The sequence below is a fragment of the Schistocerca gregaria genome, chromosome 2, assembly GCF_023897955.1.
Source record: "Schistocerca gregaria isolate iqSchGreg1 chromosome 2, iqSchGreg1.2, whole genome shotgun sequence".
Lineage (NCBI taxonomy): Eukaryota > Metazoa > Arthropoda > Insecta > Orthoptera > Acrididae > Schistocerca > Schistocerca gregaria.
Window position 1 is genome coordinate 257,017,906 of NC_064921.1, and position 24,748 is coordinate 257,042,653.

Sequence of the window (24,748 nt, forward strand, 5' to 3'; positions counted from 1 at the left end):
GTTGAGTATAACCTCTACCTATAGCAGTTTGCAAGAACTATCTATTTCAACTTCACTACAAGATAAACTACTACCAACAGACACAAACACAGCACCACCTACTTTGTTTAATCTATCCTTTCTGAACACAGTTTGCGCCTCTCTAAAAATTTCAGCAGAATTTATCTCCGGCTTTAGCCAGCTTTCTGTTCCTATAATGATTTCAGCTTCAGTGCTTTCCATCAGCCCTTGAAGCTCTGTTACTTTTCCAAGACAGCTACGACAATTTACAACTACAATACCGACTGTTACTTGGTCGATTCTTGTCGTTTCTTTGCACTGTACCCTGTACCTGGGGCCCTTTTTGATCTTTCCCGAGACTGTCTAACCTAAGAAACTGCCCAGCCCACACCACACAGCCCCTGCTACCCGTGTAGCCGCCTCCTGTGTGTAGTGGACACCTGACCTATTTAGCTGAACCTAAAACCCCACAACCCTATGGCACAAGTCGAGGAATCTGCAGCCTACATGGTCGCAGGACTGTCTGAACCTCTGATTCAGACCCTCCACTCAGCTCTGTACCAAAGGTCCGCAATCGGTCTTGTAGACGATGCTACAGATGCTGAGCTCTGCCTTCATCACGCTAGCAAGACTGACGGTCTTCACCAACTCAGATAGCTGCCGGAAACCAGAGATAATCTCTTCCGATCCATAGTGACACACATCATTAGTGCCGACATGAGCCACCACCTGCAATAGGCTGCATCCTGTACCCTTCATGGCATCCGGAAGGACACTTTCTACATCTTGGATGACTCCCCCCGGTACGCACATGGAAAACACATTGGCTTTCTTCCCACCCTTAGCTGCCATATCCCGAAGGGGCTCCATCACTCACCTAACACTGGAGCTCCCAATGACAAGCAATCCCACCATCTGCGCTTGTCCGGACCTCTCAGGAAGACCGGCCACTGCCACACAGGCAAGGCTGCCCTTGCTGGCTCAGAGGTACTTTCAGCAGTGGGCAGTGCTTCAAACCTGTTACGGATGCGTAAAGGTACAGCCTTGCGACCAGCACCAACTTTTGCCTTCCGCCCAGGGATTCGCGACCCTGCCATGGTTCGCCAATCGCCCTCAGGCAAGTGTCGACTGGCAAGGACGTCCAAATCTGAGGGCGCAGTGGCATCAGAGATCCCAAGCGATGCTACAGGTTCCAGAGGTACTAAAGCACTCGCCTTGGGTGTCCCAGTGTCACTGTGGCCTAGGGCAACGGCCTGGAGCCTGTCGACCTCAGCCAACACGACTTCCAGCTGTTTACGGACAGTGACTAATTCCCCTTGAGTGCATACACAACAGGCACAGTCCTTTTCCATCCCTAACAATTTTTTTCTCTCTTTTATCCCACAAGCCATAAAAAACAAATAGATGACTGACAACTACGCAAATTTACACTATATGGGTACTAAAATGCGATGCTACAAGTCTCAAATACTGTAATACGCCCAAAATTTGTGAATTAAACTATGCAAGTACCCAAAAACACGAAAAGAAATTAAGAATTAAACTATGAAACAAATAAGTGAACTAAGAGTGTATGACTTGCTGCTGGCTGCTGCTTATCCAATGGCGGCAGGGAGCTCACTGGCTGTGACTAACCGACACTGACCATTCAAAACAGAAACAGGTGACTGACGACTATGCGAATTTACACTATTCAGTTACTAAAACGTGATGCTACAACTCTCAAATACTATAATATGCCCGAAATTTGTGAATTAAACTGTGCAAGTACCCAAAAACACACAAAGAAATTAAGAATTAACTATGAAACCAATAAGTGAGCCAAGAGTATATGACTCCTTGCTGGCTGCTGCTTATCCAGCGGCAGCAGGGAGCTAAAACTGTATTCACAAGATGCCACAGTCACTGGAATTGTCATAAACGACCTCTGAACTATTTTAATGTTTTGATAAGCACCTTGTAACCCACATTTGAGACGGAAAAGGGAAAAAAAGAAAAAAAAACTTCAAATGCGAAGCTGTGTTAATGCTCATCAGTTCCTTTGCCTGGAACTTGAAAGCAGCTATTTTTTTTAACTCTCTGCACTGTATCAATATCTCTGCTGTATTTGGCACCAAAATCAGGTGTACATTTTTCAATTTAAGATACAGAACTTTGATCTAAGGTGTTTTCTGACAGCGAATAGAAGTTATATGAACTGGTGTGATAAATGTGAAATCTATTTTTGATATCACTTATTGTTCTGTCAAAATTCTTTCAACAACTTCTTAGCACAGAATAAGTGTGCCTTGCATTTAGCCACATCAATAGCTATACTTCTTACCTTCCTTGACATTTTAATGGTACACCTGCAATGAAAGGGTATAGAATCAAAAACATATTTGTCTTTGGCTATGTATCAGAGCACTCATTCTTGACATAACTGCTTACTATTTTACGCATGTACAAATGACATGTTTGTATGGTCATTATTGGCAGGCACGGTGAAACTAAACATCCATTGTCATTTGATACAAAAATTGCATGTATTAAACATTTGGTATAGTGCGTAGCAGAGGAACTTGAGGCTTTTGGTGCTTTAGAGTTTCATTCATGCCAAGATATCAGCAAAACAAGTAAGACATACTTTTGGTAGTTTAACAACACAAAATGCTTGAGCAGAGCAGCCAATGACCAACTTAGATGAATAGATTACAGCTGTTTAGAGGCACAAAGATTAACAATCACAACAGAATGCTTATTCTTGAATTCTTTTTTATTTAAACACATAATCATACCAACCAAAATTTGGGTGTAGTAAAAGTACTGCTTGTAAATTGCATAACCATTCCACCTTTTTCTTGCTTCCTCCATCACCACGTCTGACTCCAGTCTGGTTGGGAGAAATCAGAATCTTCCATTCAGTTAATTTGTTTGCTTCAGCACGTGCTCACCTACCTTTGAGATCATGCAATACCATAGCTAAGCATTTTTTAACATGGGTGAACAATGCGTGCAGCAGCTATGTGAACCAAACACATTATTACCACATAAACCACATTACTGATATATGTCTGTTTGGTAGTAGCTGTTTCTTTCTGGTGCTTCTTGGATGAAATGACACCGACAGCAGTGTGAATGAGATGTAGGAGAACATGTGTAATGCTCTCAGTTAATTCTGAAATCCTCTTTCTTTCTTGTGTTTTTCTGCCAGTTTTGAACCACCTCTGTACCTGTGCCTTTGGTGGAGGCCTATCTTGCCACTGCCGTGTCGACATTGTGTCTCATTGCTTTGAACAAGAGAATGGTGTTACTAAAGGTAGTGTTTTAAGTATAACTTTCTGTAGCATGGCAACTAATAAGCAATCTACCAGCTGCAATCGACAGTTTTAATTCTGGAGGAACAGTTGGAGAAGAATCATTTCAGATACCCAACTGTGAAATATGCTTGCATACTTTTTAACCATTCACATTCTCTGTTTTTAATTTTACTAAATTGGGAATGTGGGACACTGTTGCTGATATTTGATTTACGGGAATAAGGCCAATAAATCAAATATCAGCAACAATGCAAATAGCATCCATAAAAGTCTGCATTCTGTATGGGACATTGTACCAAATTAAAAAAAAAAGGGGGGGCAGGGGGGGGGGGGCGGAGAGGTCTCTGGGTCCCATATTTATTTTTAAGCTTACTTGTTCACCACACTTCTGAGACCTAAAAGCAGAATCCCTAAAAGTATTAAGTCTTTTAAAAAGCATCTGTCATAGTTCATGGCAAGTAAACTGAATTCTGCTTACTCAAATTTTGCACAGTTTTCATGTAATCCTGGTTTGTGTATGGTCTGTCACAATACCCTATTTAAAAATGTCAGGCATGGTGCACCAAGAGAGAACTAGTCTGACCACTAGGACATTTATGATTTGTGACTAGCCCTATTCATAGCATCTGTGCTTGGCTGGTGAACAACCATTTAACACAGTGTGGCAAACTTGTAAAATATTACCTGTGATACAGACACTTGAATATCATACCATTGCTCACCCATTGATGAAGTACTTTTCACTAATCAACTACAAGTAATGAAGATTTGGTATTAGTACAAAGAACCATCTTTTAAAAATGGGTATGGACCATATCAGAGTTACAAACCAGGGGTGTCCAAAATCACCTCATTAGATCCTTAACATGCCAATACTATATTTTTGTCAGATATTAAGAAAGGAAGGTGTAAATTTTATGTCTTTATTTTACATCATTTTATATTTGATTTGATTTAGTTTCTTAATCGGTCTAACAACTTTCATTGTATGGATTTCATCATTCAAAACAAACACAAATTAGCAGCTTAAATTTAATTTCTTACACTATATTTGACAATCATTATTCTTTCATTCTATAATTACATTTATTTTTAGCCTTATAGAAGTATTCACTCTTGTGTAATACATAACTTCTTAAATAAAGTGACTTTTTTTTAAATCGGGTACTGTATTACCATATAAAAACTTCCATTTTGTAAATAATTCTTTAGTTTTGAATATCAGCAATGCAGGAAAAGATAGATAGCTACTTACTGTAAAGGTGACATGTTAAGTTGCAGACAGGCACGATTAAAATACACTTACACATATGTTTTTGGCCACAGCCCCTATCTGTGATAGAGCAGATTTTATCTTTAATGTCTTCACAGGCATGACAGTGCTACTAAACAACACTTTTGGCACAAGGTATGGCATGGACCGACAGTGGCTCAACAACCAGCTGGGGAACAGAAACCCACAAGAGGACATGAAACTTGCCATGCGAGTCAGTTTGCAGGGATGCAGGAAGTCTAAAACCCCGAAGAAACAGGCATGTGGACAAACACAACATGCGGTCGGTGTGGAATGACTGAAGTGACGGAAATGACATGAGGCACAAAAGTGAGGTCCACAGTGGTTGAACTCAGCATCAGAACTGCCTTCTCTGGCTTACTGTCACTGGGAGGTAAACACTTCTGTCAGTGGGTCTGCCCATACCACATGTCTCATCCTCCACCCACGGCAGTTGTCCACGCCAAGTCAGTTCATCTTACCCCATTGCAATGTTCAATAGTGGGAATACTGAATCCCTTCCCCGTAAAATGCCTATGTAGAGCTGAAAGTGGCCAGGCTTGGGCCTCGAACTTGGGCGCAGAAGTAGAGAGAGTGCTAACGACCCAGGAAGCGGACTAGCAACTGAAGAAGGCAGCACTAATGCTGCTAGCTCTACCAGAGGTGTGGAAATCTGCAAAGGTGGAGACAGCAGTCTGTGGACCCAATATTACATCCAGTGGCAAGAGAGGAGAGGAGAGGAGAGGAGGAGGAGGAGGAGGAGGAGGAGGAAGGCAGGTCAGAATCCATGGGCTCCATATCAATAGGCATGGAAATTAGTATCACTGAGGCCCAAGGCTGCAAGCAAAGGAAGTGTGTCAGAAGCAAGTGGCAACAAGGAAGCCCACCACCATAAGTGGGAGCCCGCACCTAGAACATCGTTGTAACCATCCCTGCCGCCTGCCAGTATTGATGACCCAACAGGGTGCAGATGCAACTGATTTTCATTGTAGATTAATGCTCCTGATCAACATCCACCACGCACACCTCCTGACCCTTGTGATCCACCGTGACACCTGGCAGCCGCCTCTGTCGCTGGTCGAAATGATGGGCACAACCATCAGAAGGTTTGTATGTATTGCACAAGTTTATGTATGAAAAAATACTAGCTCCCAACAACTTTGTCAACAACTCCAACCGTCACAGAATTGGATACCAAGAAGTTACATGCATTGCAACTGTAGGTATGTATCGCGCAAGTTTATGTATGAAAAATACTAGCCCCCAACAACTTTGTCAACAACTCCAACCGCCACAGAATTGGATACTAATACATGAAACATTACGAGTTGACCATCTGTTTAAAATCACTTCAAAGGCGCAATGCACCATCGGGCTTCTGTATCACCATCAAAGAGGTGGCCCACTGACTCAACAAAATAGGAGAAAAGACATCCAGATGCTGCCAATGCTGCAACTTGGCCTTCATTGTGTCATTCTTGGAGAAGGGAATGGGTCAGGGATGAGAAAATTTAACCACCATTGATGGCTTAAAAGAAACAAGTTCCTTGAAATTTTCTACCTGACCCAAGGTATTCTCAAAGAGCTGGTTGTAGGACTGTAGCAATGAGTCAAAATCTTGAAAAGGAGCAATTGAATCATTAAATGGACTTCGTCAACTATCTGGATGCCAAAAAAGGAAAAAGTGTCTAACCCAAAAATATTTTGTGCCAACGGAAAAGTGACCATTGACAATGTATGCAGAGAGGAAGAACTGCCCCTCCCCAAAAACATCCACTGTTTACCATAAAAGACATAAAGACAACTTGATATAGAAGCTGTTTAAGTGCCAGGTATCCCAAGAGCCTGTACATACCTGAAGTTAATGAGACTGACTGTCGCTCCCATATCTACTGGGAGTTCAACTGGTCTTCCATCCACTAATAGCATCAGAAAAATTTGCCAGGACGATACACACAGGGCGTCAGAGACAGCCCTGGAATACAGAGAAAACAAAGGAGCTTCTGATAACTGACTCACAGCTCAGCAACTGTCACAAACGGTTGCTAAATGGCCTACCTGATGGCTTGCCCCACACAAAACCTCATCATATAGGCTGTCTTGTCGAACATGCATCAAAAGGCAGTTGGGGCAGGACCACTGGCTTGCTCAATGAGGGGAAGCAGAGTGACACTGAGGGCCTGAAAAATGCCACGGGCATGAATTATGACACTGCAGTTGCCGCAAACCTGCCAAGCTCAATGTGGGCAAATAGCACCACAATGCTGCTGCAGCAGAAACGTTAATTGTGTCAACATATAGTGACATGGTGGGAGGGAAGTCCATCTGGGGAAACTGGTGGGGAATCAGGGACTGTTAACCATGCACACCTTATTGCACCACCTGCCAGCTGAGAGAGACATCCTTCACCACCACCGAAAGCTCATTCGATCCCACAACCTGGGCAACATTAATTAAGGAAGGGTTGAGCAAGGTCAGTGCTCTAGTTTGGACTTCAGGATCAACTACTTAGCAGACAATCATGTTGTGAGTTAGCGAGTCTGCATATGAGGCAGCAATTTGAGACACTCTAAACAACACTTGCGTGAGAGACCCTGCGAATTGGTGATCAAGGGTGCATCCAACTGCCCTGGATGATCTGAAATAACCAACAAATTTTGTCACAGGAGTCTTTCTAGGGCTCAGTGAAGGGCTTCAAATTTTGCACAACTTCATGTAACCTTACACTGCTGGACAATGACACGGCAGCTTTCTTGACTGGATTCACAGTACACCTTACCTAGCAGTGCAGCAAGAACCAATGCAGGTAACTTTCCCATCTTTTTGTAGACTCATTGAAACCACCAAACTGTGGCTGTAGAGGGGAAGAATACTACACAGCAGATGCCTGGTCTGCCACCTGTGGGCATGAAGCAATCCCGCACTCTGACTTAGCAGTGGACATTTCTGCTCATGCTTCTGCTGCTGCTGCTCCTTCCAGCTGTTCCTGCCAGCATTGCAGAAATGCCCGATCCATGATAGCCCATAATTAACACTGTGAGAAGGGACAGAAAAAGTAGAAGCATCACACATAAAAATGTCCTTTGTTGCCACTTTAGTATCTGTGCAAGTATGACAATGCCACTAAACAACACCATTGGCACATTTTACTGTGTGACCGATGGTAGCTCGACAAGCCAGGGAACAGAACCCACCAAGAGGAAATTAAAACTTGCTGTGCGAGTCAGTCTGTGGGGAAGCAGAAAGTTCGGAAACTTGTGGAGACAAGCATGTGGATATACATAGCACATGGCAGGTGCGGGCGACTGTGATTGAACATATGGGAACAGCGCAAGGGACAAGGTGAGGTCCAGGGTGGTTGATCTCAGCATTAGAACTGTCCCACCCAGCCTACTGCCCTCAGCAGGTAGACACTTTTCTAAGGGGTTCTGCCTATATCATGCATCACATGTGCACCCTACAGCAGGTGTCTGGATTATTCTGCCGTGATAACCATGCTAGCTGATCTGCCTCTGTTGCAGTTGTCACTGGTGGGGATACTAAAGTATCTACGGTATGTCTTTTATATGTTGTGGACCAGTATTATATAAGTCAACAGTATTGTGCAATAGCTCTGCTGAGTTTTAGCTGTATTTTTTGTGTCCAGATACAAATTACAGTTGTTTCTAGTTTCGCTATCATGTACTAAATAATTTTTAACATACATTTTTTGTGTACATAATGCAGCTTCACAGTTTTATTATTGTATGCACCAACAATTCAAAATGGGAGGATTTGCTCATCAGTAACTTTCTCTGACCGTATCTTAAAATTCACAATGAGTACACTGTATTCAGTGCAGAGCTGCATGTGATCCTGAAGGCATCATTACAATAAAAAGTTTCAGATAGTGTGATTTCCTTAGTTTATTACTGGTAATACAAGAAATATAACCATCACTGAAAATTGTACCAATATATAGGCCTCACACACAGACACACACACACACACACACACACACACACACACACACACACACACACACACACACAGGTATTTAGATGTGTGGTGTGGATGTGTGTGTGAGTGCATACTTCTGCCATCCATACCAGTGTCCTATATCTATCCAGTGTGTTGGATCAGGACCGGTGTGGTACTTTTTGAGTTTTGTAGAGAACCATTGCTATGTGTAAGCTAGCTCCATCCACCCCCCCTGCCAAAGCCCTCCCTCCCCCCACCTGTCTGGGCATGGAGTTGTGTATCCATTCTGAATGCATCTAGTGTATGTTGCATGATCAAATGCGACATCAGTTATAAAAGTGTTTGTGCATTGTGTGACTAATGCGGAACCTGGGAACCAGTCCACTATTTATCTAAGTGGATGCAACAATTGTGTAAAAGCTGCATCCAGGCTACCTAGCACACCTGTTCCCGTTGTTAATCTACAATGTAAATTCAATCTGGGACAAGCAAACATCCCCATTTACCAGAAGCAGATGCTTCAAGGTGCTCAGCTATCGGTGTGGGTTGAGAGACTGTGCACTTAAGCTAGAAAAAGAGTGCTAGTTTGAAATCTGGTAACATGTCTGTGCAGTTACATTTTTCTGATTAATTAACTTTTGCTTTGTGGCTGTAAAAACTATTATGTAAGTATATGATTTCTCTGTGTAGTATTTTGAATGGTAATTGTAATGCATATTGCCTCAATTGACTTGACTCAGCAGTTCTGTATGTTAAGTAACTCTGTACTAATCCACAGGTTTGGCATGTAATTCATATTGATGTTAGGATAGTTTCTGCTACTAAATATCTCCTTCATCTTAGCCAAAATTTAAGGTATACAAGAATGGCAAGTCATTATCTCGGTAAAATTACATATTAAGTCCTAGGTTTCCTAATAATTGGCTGACGCTGAGGTCAGGGGAAAGCTAGGTCATACCACTTTCATAAGTTTATGTCTAGTAAGCTTTACATAAAGTTAATTACAGAATTATAAACAAAATTTTGTATTATGTTCTGCTAAATGGGCTTAAAATCAAAATGTTTTCAAATACATGTCAATGGAATTACTTGAGCAGCCGCTATTATGAAGTAAGTTGGAGAGATAAGAAGTAGAGATAGTAAAAATCTTCATGCGTATAAAACATTCTAGCAACTTACAAGGTAGTCAGAAATTCCTATTCCATACTTCTAGGACTTGTAGAGGGAAGTAAGTATGTAATATTCTGTATAGGAACCCATATCGGAAACATCATCCAATGATGATACAGAGCATCATAGTTATAGGTGCTGGTGCTTGTAAATGTATGTATATACAGAGTGATTCCCTGTTGTTACAAGTTATAGGTGCTGGTGGTTGTAAATGTATAATACAGAGTTATTCCCTAATATTGCTACAAACTTTCTAGGATGCTGGAGATGGATAAATTTATCGAATTGAGATAAGGATCCCTGGTTTGGAAATGAACGAGATGAAAGTTATAAGCAAAGTTGTTCTGTTACCTCTGACGGAAGAATACATGTACTGTTACCATTGTTACCAAGAATGTATGGTATGCATCTTTCAGAGGTGGTAGTATGGACCAAAACAACAAAACAATGTCAAGTAAACATAGGCTCTAAAATGTGTACCTTAAGAGCTATGAGCACTTGTTCAGTATAGGAGATGTGTTTCACAGTAATGTAGACAAACTAGTGTTCATAGCTCCTCAGGTATGCATTTTAGAGCCCATGTTTACTGGACATTTCTTCTTCATTTTGGTCCATACTGCTACCTCTGAAAGTTACATACTCTAAATTCTTAGCAACAACAGTAGCAGTACATGTATTCTATGTCGGATGTATCAGAACGATTTTCACTTGTAACTTACAACTCGTTCATTTCAGAATCGGGGAGCCTTACCTCAGTTCGATACATTTATCCCTCTCCATCATCCTAGAAAGTTTGTAACATCATCACAGAATTACACTGTATATACATTCATTTACAAGCACCAGCACCCACAACTTCAACACTCTGTACCATCGTTTTATGGCATTTGTGGACATGGGTTCCTATTCAAAATATTATGGATTCATTCCCCTCTGAGTCCTACAAGTTTGTAATGGGAATTTCTGAACACCGTGTATATATTTCTTTTTTTATATCTTCAAGTTTGGTTCTCTGGAATTGTCAGACATGACACAGAGTAACTCGTAATGATCTGCTGCAATTTTGATAATGTCTTTCACTTTAGGGACTACAGGAGGAGCAAGCACAACAACATTTATAGCACAAAGTACTGCACCAAAACTTCGTACCAAATCCGTACAGCTTCCTGCAAGAATACGAACAAGGCCTGCTGGTTCAATAATAATACCAATGACTCCAAATCAAGTGTCACCAACAACAAACACAAATCAGGCTTCAAATAATATGCAGACTACCCAGTTGAAGCCATCAACTCAGACAGGAAAGCCCTTTGTTGCCATCAAACCAGATAACAGTAAGTATGCCCAAGTTACATGTTCAAGTGTTTTCACTTTTGTATATAGTTGAACAGTCCTTATGGTCAAATATAATACAGTTCTGATACATCAGTGTGATCTCGTTCCTGATAGTGTGAATGAATTTTGTGATATTAATCATTTATGAAAGAGAGGAGAAATCAGAATTAAATTACAGTATAGAGGAAAATCATAGAAAGAAAAAAATGGGAGTCATTTCTGTGAACAAATGATGGATCACATATCTAAAGTCTACACAATGTATGACAGGTGTCTGTGGGTGAATTACTTCATGCAGTTGTCCTGTGCTGTTTCAAGAATATTTAATTTGAAACAGATACTACAAAAAGAAAACATATTTATATTATTTCCCATCAGCTATAAAAAATAACAACCTATCACACAGATGTGTTGTATTTTAGGTATATGACTTTCCAGAAAAGTCAAAAGAATGGAAAAGCTCTTGATTGTTTTTAACAAGTTTGACTATTCTGCAAGTCTAGTGCACTAATTCTTAAGAATATTTTTTTCTGCTTAATTACCAGCAAGAAAGCATAATTTTACAGAATTTTGTTTCATGTTAAGGCCACCTATATTTTTAAGAAGTCTCACCACTTTGGAATATTGCAGTAAATTAACTGTTGCCCACTCAAAGCTGAAAATATCCTGACTTTCATAAACAAGAATTAGTTTACCCAAAAATATTGAAGGAGAATGTAGAAAGGCAATCAGGTACAACAAAATATAAAGTCAAATGGTAAGGTCTGTAGAGGCCTTTTTGCAGCCAGCAAGCTCAACCACAAGAGAACTGTGAAGCTTTTAGTGGCCCACAGCTTTGTACACCTAAAAGCAACAAATAGGCTACTTTATATTTCCACGAGGTTTGTGAGTGTGGATAAGTACATCATAGTGTCACTGCAACAAAATAAAGTACAGTAGAGAGCTTTGTAATGTAGAGTAGATTTTAGCACACCATTTAAGTTCCTGATCACTCATAATAGAGTCACATAATTTTCTGCATCACTAGAAATTCCATTTATTATATGCATATTCAGGGGTTGTACAAAAATGTGGAAACATTGTGAGAAATGCATGCTGTAACGTAAATGCAGGTGCTAGCTCGGCCTACAGGTTGTACTGTTGTATTTAACTACAAAAAGAATCTGTGCAGTGCCCTCAATATGTGGCAAGTGTCAGTCATGATCAAAACAGTGTGCTGTGTAGTTGTAAATGTGTTATGTTGGAGCTAAGTGAAGTTGAACATGAGCAAATTGCTGGTGCTCAAATGTGGGTACTTCTATAACCAAGATGCTGAAGTGTTTGATGTTTCAAGAAGCACTACATCAAAGATTTATACTGCATTAAGGGAAAGTGGAACAGAATTATTCGCTAAGTCACAATATGGATGAAAGTGTTTGTTGAGTGATCATGACAGACAGTCATTGAAGGAGATTGTAATGAAAATAAAAGGACGGCAGCTGCAAAAGTCAATGCAGAACTGAATGTCACGCTTGTGAACCCTGTCAGCATCAAAATTAGATGAAGGAAGCTTCATAAACAGGGAATTGCAGTGCAAGCTGGAATTCCAAAATGAGTCATCAGTGATGCAAATACCCACAATGGTAAATGTGGTTTAAAGCCATGAAACCTGGACCATAGAGCAATGGAAGCAAGTCATGTGATCAAATGGGTCTTGTTTTGCACCATTTCCAGCTGCTGGCTGAGTTTACATCAGAGAGTGAAACATGGTGGAGGTTCGCTGATAATTTGAGCAGCCATATCATCGTATGCTATGAGCCCCTTGGTTACTCTGCAAGGCCATGTAACTGCCAAGGATTGTGTGACCATTTTCGCTGATCACAATGTTCATTCCCTGATGGTGATACTATATTATTCCAAGATTATGGGCCCCCTGTTCACACAGCTTGCATCGTCCAGGACTGGTTTGGTGAGTACAAGTGTGAGTTGTCATATCTCCCCTGGCCACCACAGTCACCAAACCTTTGTGGATTCCTTTGGAGAGATGAGTGTATTTCCAGAACGAAAATTTCACTCTGCAGCAGTGTGTGCATTGCTATGAAACTTCCTGGCAGATTAAAACTGTGTGCAGGACCGAGACTTGAACTCAAAGGTCCCGAGTTTGAGTCTTGGTTCGGCACACAGTTTTAATCTGCCAGGAAGTTTCAGATAAGTGTATGTTCACTATCAACCTTCATCATCATTACCTTGGCTGGCCATTATTCTGCAGGAAGAATGTTATAAGATTCCCTTGAAAATCATACAGAACCTGTATTTATCCATGTTGAGGTGATTAGAATATGATTTTAATGCCAGTTGTGTTTGTACACCGTATTAGGTGTGGTAATGTATTATGTTTCCTTTTTTGTCCACCCCATGTACATCACTGAATATTAAACAGAGTAGTACTGAGCATCTGAACAGCACAACGGTAGTGGAAAATAGGTGACAACGTCCTTCTTCAGTGCTAACACACACACAAGAGTGTATACATTTTTCATCTGGGATATAGTGACTGTTGATGCAATCTTGCTTTACTAAAATATCTCTGGTACACATGTCCCAGCAGACATCTTCATGTTGATCTTTACCTCACTGAAACCCACAGCCAAACCTCAATCCATGCAAAAATTAAAATGCAATAATACCTGTACTTTGACAGCTGCCATCCCTTCCCCATTAAATGCTTGTGTCTGTACAGCCTAGGCATCTGCAGCAAATGTTTATACTCCACTATTAAATCCCTCAGCACCTACACTAAGAACTTCGCACAGGCTTTCCTCTCCCATAACTATTCAACAGGTATTATTCGTAAACAAACCTCCCAGGTTGTATCTACCTCTCACCCTCCTACTGATACAGTTCCCACCTCCAGAAAACACCAAAGAACACATGTCATCACTGAGAACTGCCAGGCCTTGACTCCCTCAGTAGTTTACTCTGCCAAGGCTATAACTTCCTCAAATCAAGCCCTTACATAAGATACTTTCTACCTCAAATCCCCTGTACAGGACCCATTGTCATCTTCTGTTACACTCTCTACTTCTGTAACATCATAGTCAAACTTATGTCTTTCCAAAATTGTGATTCCCCCCACCTGGTTCCTATTTGTGCTACTGTGCCTGCTTTAAAACCTGCCCCATACGCTACAACCGACTCTTGTCCCACTACTGGCAATTCTTGTAAAATTAAAGACAGAGCATTTTGTGGGACAGTGTGTGTTGTTTATCAGTTAACTTTTGTTCACTATACACTACTTTATATAGGGTGAGTTAGGAGGAAAGATACATGTTTTGAGGTGTCATAGTATTAGTGATTCTGAACAAAAAGCTTGATATGGACGTATGTTCTTTTCTGAATGGTGTCCTGAATCCTTGTTATTTATTTTCTTTGCTATCCAAATGTTGTCATTGTTTACAATTGACCACAGTAGTGTAGAGGAAATTGAGGCAAAAATTTGATACAGGACATTCATGATGTATCAGATCTAGAAACTACCTCAAATTGCCATACAAAAACTATCGAAGCTACAGTGCACGCACGCGATACGATATTTTCCATATTCTCTCACTCTCTTCGCACAAGCTATTAGTCCTAGAGAAAAAATGAATAGGACCTTTTTTGTAGGAAATGTAATGTGGTTTAATTTTGTGCTGCGGCACGTTTTCTCTGGAGAGTGCTGTTGCCGACTTATTCAAGAAAAACATGCAAAAGTTATATTAAATGTGTTGTCTCTCAGAAACCATTTGGAATAGGGTGTATGTTCATATCAATTTTTTTGTTCAGAACCACTAATAATATCATCCCTCAAAGTACGCACCTTTCCTCCTGACTCACCCTGTATAGGTATGACCATTAGTCAAATGGCTAACAGAACTATCCAATGTGTGGACAGAGTTTTTGCCCACACCACAGGGGCTGTTTGAATTCTCCCATGTGAAATTAGTTTCCCTGAATTTGTCCTGTGGCCATCGCCTTTCTTTGGATGTATTTGTATTATGCATGACCATCTACTGTCCCGTCTCCACCACAACTTCTTTTCACATTTAATTATTTCTGATTAGACATCATTACTTTTGAAAAAGTTTGCAGTGTTCCCTCATTCAAGGAAGAATATGCTGAGAATAGAAAAAATTATTTCTTTATAATCTTTACAAGAAACCATCATAATATAGTTGTTGATTTTGTTTGTTACTCATATAACCAGCGATAGTACTCAAACAAACTTTGTGAATAACTGGTTTCTGCACTGTCAGTTATTTGATATTAAGGGCTCCAGAAAGCCCTATTTTTCCAATGTTAAAATAGCACTTATAAATTACATGTTTTCTCAGAAGGTGTTTGAGCTAGGAAGTTGAAATGTTTATAGGTTATTTGTCGAGTGTTGGCTATAACTTAACAAATGGATTTTTAAAATTTTGAATCCAGTTGTTAGAGATTAAATTTTCTATTATAATGAAAATTGAGTATTTTTGGTGCCATTTTTGGTTTGTAAATTCAACACTATACAGATTTTTTGAAAAAAGCAGTGTTACGTTACACATAGGGGGCTGTGTAACATTCCTGAAAATTTGAAGCAAATTGAGTTGGTAGATCCTCAGAAAACACGTAATTTGTATGAAAAAATTAAGTCTTTGGAAATGGAGCAACAAAGTTTGAATTATCTTTTAAGTGCATTCCAGGTCCACAGGATGGATTATCTTCATCTGCTGCAAACTCCCACTCCATCTTCCTCTTTGTCCATCTTCTGTTAATATGGCTTGTATTTCTAGGCTATTTACAGCCTTGTCAGCAGCCCGGAGATGTTCCTTGTTTAAAATCAATCATCATTCATACCATGTTGAAATCCATCTTCATTTCCATGTTTCGAAATACTATGCACCTTACATTGTTGCCATCATTGAAAGTAGAAAGTGCATTGTACACACCAAAGTGCAGTGTTTCTATTCCAACACACACAGTTCTTGGGGATTGTTGGCCATACAACACTATTTACACTTTCATTGGGGTTTTGAGTTTTCCACGAACATACTTTTTCAACAATTAACGTGCTGCTAAGTCTCTGAAAATAGGTTTTATTGCCTGCATTACTGCACCAGACAGACCAAGTTTATGAGTGTACACTTCACTAGTTAGCAATCCTTCATTGTACTTACAGCAACTGTGTTTTTTTCCTTTGGGACACAAGTAATGTTGGGGACTTTAATCAGTTGAAAAAGCGTGAAAAAAAAAAAAAAAAACAGCCTTCTACATTGCATAAACACTGTGTGTGTGTTTTGCCTTATAGACATTCCATAATATTTCTGTGTTTTGTCAATTACACTGTCAGTTAACCTTCCATTCCCATCCAACCTTTACCATCACTAAGTTTTTGTTTTTTGTACGAAACTTTCAGTTGCTGAAGTCTTGACCCCATTTGTTTCTGTACTTGTCCAGTATACTCAAATTTCTGTATTACATCACCACCATAAGACCTCAGCTCTTGAATACATTTGAAACTTTTAAAATCACTGTCCCTAAGGTAATTCAAATATCACACTTTATTAAACACAACAGAATGCTGAAATACTGTACAAAAAAGAATTGTCCAATTTGGCAAGTCTATATTTCTGAAACTAATAAACACAGTGAATTTTATTTTCTTGATTAACGGGGAATTCAGAAAGATTTTTTCTTTCTTTTTCATAGGTGTTCAATATGCCTCCCTTAAGATGCACAGCAAATGTCCATGTGGTATTCAGATTGTTTCCACACAGCAGCGAGCATTTCTCGATTTACAGCTTCCACAACTGCTGTTAATTCGATGTCTCAGTTCATTCACTGTTGTTGGTAATGGAGGCTTATAAACAGTCTTTCATAAACCCCCACAAGAAATTATCACATACAATCAGATCCAGTGACCTTGGAGATCAGTAATTAAGGCTGAATCATTTGGTCCAGTGTGACTGAACCGTCATTCAGTAATCCTACGATTTAAAAATTACCACTCTCCGAGACGGTGCCCTGTCCTGTTAGTAAATGAAGTCGCTTGAATCAGTCTCCAATCATGGGAAAAGAAAGTTCTCAAGCATATCTGTTGGATTTTACCCACTGGTCGCTTATAAGGTGCCTAAAGGATGCTGCATTCTTCAAGTGCATGTACAACAGTTCAGGCAAATAACATTACTAGTTTTATTTCTATAAATCAGTTTGACAATACATAACTTTGTAATTAGAAAAGGTGTCACTAACGAGGGGCAACATGCAACAGTAAATGATATTCACTATAGACAATGTCCAAGTAAGCACTTGATACGGATCACTACAATCTGTTCAGCGAGTGCCAGTCTACAACCATCAACTGATGTCCATTGCTGAGCCGATCTGAGCGACTGAGGCTGGTAGGGGTGGTACTTATATTCCCTTCTTGCAGGGGCGCTCCTGGCGCAGCTCGGTCCTTGCCAGCAGGCTATTGTCTGACATTTCCTCACCATCTTCTCTGGTCTTGTGTTCGTCCTCTTCATTCCAACACTTGTGGTTATGCCAGAACATTCCTCCTGCCTCCCATACCCCCCCCCCCAAAAAAAAAATGACCAACATTGTGTATGGAGTTTGACTACAGTGGGGGATGCAGGAGTGTGGGTGTACCGTCTGGCCAGAAGCTGTGGCTGCAGAGTACGTCAAGCTTCTGGCTGTACCCTGCCATCTGGCCTGTGCTCTGGTGGAAATGCCCCTGGAAAATGACCAGAAGGATACGAGTCCACTTCCTGCTGCCATGAATCAAATGAAGAAGGTGGCAACTGCTGCGGTATGGGTGGGTCCAGCTCCATCGGTAGAACGAGATTAGGTGGAGGAGGCGAAGGTCCCGCAAATTTTATGTGCATATGTTGCCATGGCGATTGCAACTTAGGCATACTGATTTGCCACACATTCATGACACTGTGAAGTCACCTGTTCTATATGGGCATCCATACCCTGCCAAGTACAGTGTTGAAGTGCTAACTGTTTCATATGAACAATCTCCCAGTGTCCTTGGTGAAGTAACTGCATCACTTCTTTTAGCAAAGCTATAATGATCAGTACACATAACTGTTCACTATCTTTTTGAACAAGAATTACACCTTTTTGTGCAGTGAGGCTATGCCGATGTGCAAAGTATCGGCACACTACAGAGTTCTTTGTGCTATTCAATAAGTGGGCCCAAGATGTGCAAATATAATTCAGCAAAATGTTCAAATCTGAATCAACTTCAATGGCCTGTGCTATTTTTTTATAGTTCAGCAGAAAAGACTGGAGCAAAATAGAGGCTTGAGCATCGATATGGCAACAAGATTCAGCAGGAACGTCAAAGTCTGCATCAGGGCCAATTGGAAGATGTGAACGTACGTCCGCATTATCAAGTTTAGCTTTCGGACAATACACAATCATTTGTTCTTTGAGTTTGACGTCAGGCACATTGTACACAATTGCATCACGCAACATAACATCAGAATATAAAGCACCGCAAGCACATTTGAATTTGCATTTCCTTGTCATACCCTGCAAATCTGTTGCCCACTCGCGATAAGATTGTTCTGACTGTTTTTTGCAATGATACCTAGCTGCTACCACATTCACTTGTTGGTCGTAATAGTTTATTGGAGACTGTACTACTTGGTCATATGACAGTTCACTCGGAGTGATGTTAGGAAATAGTTTTTTAATGAGGTGGAACAATGTGCTTCCTACCGTGGATAATAGATAGGGAAGTTTCACAGTACCTGGGATGTTGTGGGTGATGAGATGCAATTCGAACTGGGCTAACCACTATTGTCTGACATTTCCTCACTGCCTCCTCTGGTCTTGCATTCGTCCTCTTCATTCCGACACTTGTGGTTATGCCTGAACAATATCAAGACACATGCTTTCTGTAACAGTGTTCTCAGGCTAAGAAAAATGGACCATACACCTGTTCCCGTGAAACTGCATGAAACAAATTAAATTTTGGTGAATCCCTCTCAAGTTGTACAACTTTGTGTGGTTGTTCCAGACCCCATATTCTCACTTTATGATAGTGCACCTTTTCATTTAAATGGAATGTTGCCTCACCACTAACACTTTGTGTGGAAGAAAACTGTCATCCTCCATCTTGCCAAGAACAAAATTACAGAACTCCACATGTTGTTGTTTGCTACCTTCACGAAGAGCTTGCAAGAGCTGAATTTTGTATGGTTTCATGTGTAAAAATCAAAGCAACACTGACATCGGGGGCATGTTGAGCTGTCGAGCTGCACAGCGAATGGATTTCTGCGGACTCCTTGTAAACTGTGGCAGATGTGTTCAACATCAGTGTCAGATACTTTGGGGATGGCCCGGTGATTTGCCTTTACACAAACAATATGTTTCTCGGAATTGTTCGTGCCATTATCTAATGCTCTGTGCTGCAGGAGGACCCACACCATACCTATTATGATAGTCATGCTGAACAGTTATTACTGACCCACACTGTGGAAAATGTAAAACACAAAAGGCTTTCTGTTGTCTCAACACCATTTTTACTAGAACTGAATTGGATGCATACTGCTGCTACCTTGCAGGAATCATCTAAAACTTGAGAGTTTGCTCTTTCCAACAGTATGTTGTTCACGTACATATCTCAGATAACATAATAGTTATGATTTTTTAAAATTGGATGATTCTTTTTGATACACCCTGTTTACTAGTAGCACCAGCCATTTCTCCACTACTCCCACTGTAGTTAGCTGTGCAATTATTTTCATGTGTACCTTTATTTTTTTGTGGACAACTACAATATTTAGACATTACTGCTGCATTTAAAACTTTCCCTGTGTATATACTGGTGGCAAATACTACACCATGAAGAGATGTATGTCCCCGTTTATGCCAGGTACCATCAAATGCAGCAGTCAAGTCTCTATTGCCACTGTTTTCTATTACTGCTTCTTCCACAGCCATCTTCATAGATTCTATACGGATGTCTTCTGCTTTAGACCCTATAAATACTCTGTTCATAAACCTGGTTGGGGATATGGAAGATTTGTCATGCCAAAGAAAACTGCACCTGCAGTGTGATGTTGTCTTCATAGATTTTGCTATCATTCTCTTCATTTGGAGTTACTGCAACAATGTTCCAAAAGGTGGTCATGTATTGATGCTTATCACACTACAGTTTCATTTCATTGGCAGTCCTACGTGATTTTTCATAAAGAGTTCCAGACCGAATTCACTGCACTGATTACATCTTACACAATTTGCAAAAATTCTGTGAAGAACTGACATATCAAATATTTCATTCACATCTAATTCATCCATAAAACAATCATACTTTTCACTAACTGAACCCAGCTTTGTTTGTCTTTTCATCTCTTTTTCCTTTTCTTAAAAGCCTTGAGAGGACTTCTAGTCACTTTATGTTTACCAGTGATTATCCTTCAATGAAACAGAGACTTCAGTGAACAGAATCCACCATGAATATTTTCAGGATTACAAAAGAGTAAACAAACATGAAACACATGACAAGCGAGTGAGTGATATATATTAAACTATCACAGGTTAGCCACAACACTTGTTTTGTAACACTTGTTCTCTCACACATTCAAATGTACGTGATGAGCATGTAGATTCATGAGTACATTTGACAGCAGTTTAACAGTGCCAAAGTGGGTCACACCCTTGCAGAACTTATTTAAAAAATAGTCGTACTCTTCTTAAAATGCAAAAAGTAAAAACTGGACATTTCATGATTTTGAACCTTTCTGGAGCAAAATGTCATTCATCCTCATTCAGTTAATTGCTCATTCCATCCGTCAAAACACCAATTACTATTTAGTAAGTACATGTTGGTGAAATATTATTTTAACATGAGAGATATCATTTCTCACTGTTCGTACTTCTCACAATTTAAAATTTCATTCAGTTTATGTAGTATTAAAATTTTCATGAGAAGTACATTTGAAAATAACTTTTACATGCACTCATAAAGTAAAATGGATAACTCAATGGTTATTAATTAAATTCACAATAACTTCACCAGGGTGTATTAACCACCAGAGATTACAGTATTATGCCATGTATTAAGAATTGTAACTCGTATAATAGAAAGAACTTGACTCGATAGTGGTCAGAAGGAGACTACTTACAATACAATATTAACAACATTCATTATGGTTAAGTTATTTTCATTGTATAATCATAATCACTGCAGGACATGTGGTACACGTTTAAGCTTCTTGTTGCAGTGGAGGCCCATGTAGCAGGTGAGTATTAAATCCGGTGATTTGTTGATTATATAGGGCTTAATTTCAGTCAGAACTCATTGGAATGAATGTGCACCAGAGAATATTAAACCGCAGTGTAACTGTAATTGGCCACTGCACCCACACTAGTGAACTTGACAGTGGGTGACCATGATACAGTGGGCAGGAGCATGAGGCGAGGTACTTGTGTGTGTGTGTGTGTGTGTGTGTGTGTGTGTGTGTGTGTGTGTGTGTGTGTGTGTGTTGCTTTTCTTAATTCTTCAGGAAGTAGGAATGGTACTTGACTCTGATAAGCCAGGAATTTCTTCTTCATCATTCATCACTAAATGCTTTGTTAACTAATTTAGGCATGAGTTCACCAAGCAGCTGCAAAGCAGCTGTTAAAACACTGTGGCTGGCGACAGTTGAAAACATGATGTCGTCGTCATGAAGATTATCTCTTGTGCCAATATGTTTCAAGCAGAACTGGGAGCAAAGTGACAATGCTACAGGAACAGACAGGAGATTAAGTCTTGTGATTTTATTGTTTTGATTATAAGAAATATAGTTTTAAAAACCTGAATTTCATAGTGTTTTGTGAAAAATTGTATCTCATTGTAAATTTTGTCATAAGTTTCAATAATCAAAACTTGTGATTTTTATTGGTGAGCATGGGGAAAGGGTTGTATGGTTGAAGAGGTGCATTCAGGCACCTAACATTTTAGAAATTGAGCAAAGGCATTTAATATGTAAAGCAACACATTTTTTCTCTCTTAGCCAATTTCCATTGAAAAAAATGCAAAATTTGCTGTGGGACATCATGGAATATTATTGCTTCAGCCCCTGTAGTTTCATGAAATTCCAGTTGGTAGCAGCACTATACATAGTCTTCGAAATGGCATCTGTTATAGAGGTGTGTTCCAAGCAGAAAGCTATCATTGAGTTTCTTTTGGCAGAAAACTAGTGCATCACTGATATTCAGAGGCACTTGCAGTATGTCTAAGAAGACCAGACAGTAAAGAAAAGCATGGTAAGTTATTGGGTGAGGTTTCTGCTATTATCACAACAAGGTCCCACAAACCTGCCTGATCTCCCACATGCTGGCCACCGCACACAGTTGCAACTCCTGCATTGTTAAAACATACGGGCACTCTTATTCAAAGTGATTAAACAGGTCACAATCAAACACCTTGCTACACAACTGGATGTCTCTGTTGGTAGTGCTGGCACACTTATCCAGCAATAGGCTTACTAAAAGCCCCCACCCCCTGGGTTTCTCACTGCCTAACAGAAGACCAGAAAGAGCAACAAAGAACCATCTCTGTGGAATTTCTTGCAGTTTATGAGGCTAATCATGACAATTTTTGTTGAACATCATCAAAGACAATAGAACGTGGATTCAGTTCTTTGAGCCAGAAACACAAAGTTGGCACAATGCTTACCATCTGATACCTCCATGTTTTTTTTCTTTTTCTACCTTTTAACTTCTTATCCTGGAGTCTGAGTACCTCCTGTCTATCTAACCTTCCCATGCACCCCTCTCTGATCCCTGACACTGGCTCTATTAGTACCAAAAGATAGGTTGTTGTCCTGTTTAATTTGATCTGTGTCTACCAGCAGTAGTTTATATATTGCCTCCTGAAGAGATTATCAATTCAACTAGGAATGGGGCAAAATTATGAGGAAATATGCTAAATTAGAAATTAGTAAACTGCAAAACAAAAAACTTTGCTAGGTTTGATTAAAGTTAAAAGAAAACCTTCAGACAGTAAATTTGTAATCTTCTGATGATAAACCAACAAGAACTGAACCAGAATTAAAGCTTAAGGACTCAAATATTGGTCTCCTCAAAGCCTTGAAAATTAATGTATGATGTTTTCTGAGGAGCTGATAACCAGAAGGGTCCAAGTGATTTGGTTGAATAGTGTTTGTGCATTCATGGAGAAAGTGTGTTAATGAAGAGGATGTGAGTTGTGTCGTCCTGTTTTCTTCTTTTGTTTATAAATTGGGTTGGTAACCTTGGTAATAAATATTTTTTTTTTTGAAAACTGGACTCATTTTTCCTACTTTGTAATATACTTTTTGTGAAACAGAGAAAATATCATATACTGACCATGTATTGAAACAGAATTAACGAAATTGAGGCCCACAGTAAAACACAGTTTGAAAACGTTTTTACTGAAGCTCTTAAATCTCATTAAATGTACAAACATTACAGGATATGAGCCAGAAAAAGGAATCAAATGATGACAGCTAAGATTTAGACTCCAGACTATTAATGACAATACAGAGGTAAGATTTAGAAAGACAAAAATAAACTGATTTACAGATGTTGATTACATCTATCTGCTCATTTGACTTATCACTTCTACAATAAACATGTCTGAAATCTGGAAGTGGGGCTGATTTTTACATTCAAAGATCTGTTAAAAAACTTCTTGTCTCTTTTTTTCCTGCTAATCCTCTTTGCCTGCTCTCGTGCTCTACTCTTTATTATTTGTTTCCTGTCTGTTTAGCACACAATTATGTTTTGCTTTTCCAACATACTTTTTGTTTTTCCTTCATTTTCCTTCCTTAGTCCTAATCTAATTTTTGTTTCCAATATTATCATCCACTTCATTCTGTGTTCTGGTCCTTAACTTTCACTTTTACTCTACAATTTGAGTCTTAGCTATACTAATCCAATTATGTGACCTATTTGAGGCTGATGATAGGTGTTTTCTTTCCCCACAGCACCTACAAGCACTTCAGTGTCTTTTTCCTAACCATCCTCTTCTTGTGACAAGAAAACTACTAGCTCATAAAGACAAATATTCAGTAACTCCCTTGTGTTTCTAGGTGCCCTGCTTTATTTTTCATGCTTCAACAGTCACTAAGTTGATTTATACCATTATTTAGTTAATAACTTTATTTCAAGACAAACCTATTTGAATTTTATAATGGCACTGAGCATGTAGAATACTTGCTTTTATATTGAAATGGTTACCTAAACATCAGTACCTTATAAAAGCATATATAAAATACACAAAAAGGTTTTTCGCACATGGTAATATTAAATTAAAAAGATTATGATTCTCTTTCATTTGGTCACCAGCGAAATATCACTCAAATGACTTTTTTTTCGTGTTTAAACTACACTGGTGTCTAAAATTAAAGCAGCAAACCACTATTTTTCTGTCCTGTGTCTAATTCACGATATAATCATACAAACTGTCAACAGATGTCCGTACAATCATGTTCTCCACAGAAGTTGGCATTCTGGTCAATGATCAACCACACAATGATGACACCAGGATGCCTATCAAGCTGGATAGTTATTTGTTGGATATCCACAATCGCTGTGTACACAGTCAAAGACAGTGCAGTACGGCACAGAGAAGACGCCTATCAGACACACTGCTGGAGGGCTGTAGGAAGAATGCAAGCAGGACAGTCCCAAATTGATGTGGCCAGATGGCTTAATGTGAATTGTTCTGTTG

The 24,748-nt window shown here is 39.6% G+C and overlaps 1 protein-coding gene across 6 annotated transcripts in view; it reads left to right on the plus strand.

Moving 5' to 3' along the window:
* LOC126336812 (BRCA2-interacting transcriptional repressor EMSY) overlaps positions 1-24,748 on the plus strand; it is a 286,258-nt gene that overhangs the window by 140,782 nt on the left and 120,728 nt on the right. For all 6 annotated transcript variants that reach the window (XM_050000859.1, XM_050000862.1, XM_050000861.1 and 3 more), the window contains exon 8: positions 10,788-11,036. In XM_050000859.1, coding sequence (XP_049856816.1) covers positions 10,788-11,036 — 249 coding nt within the window. The remainder of the gene's footprint in view (positions 1-10,787; positions 11,037-24,748) is intronic.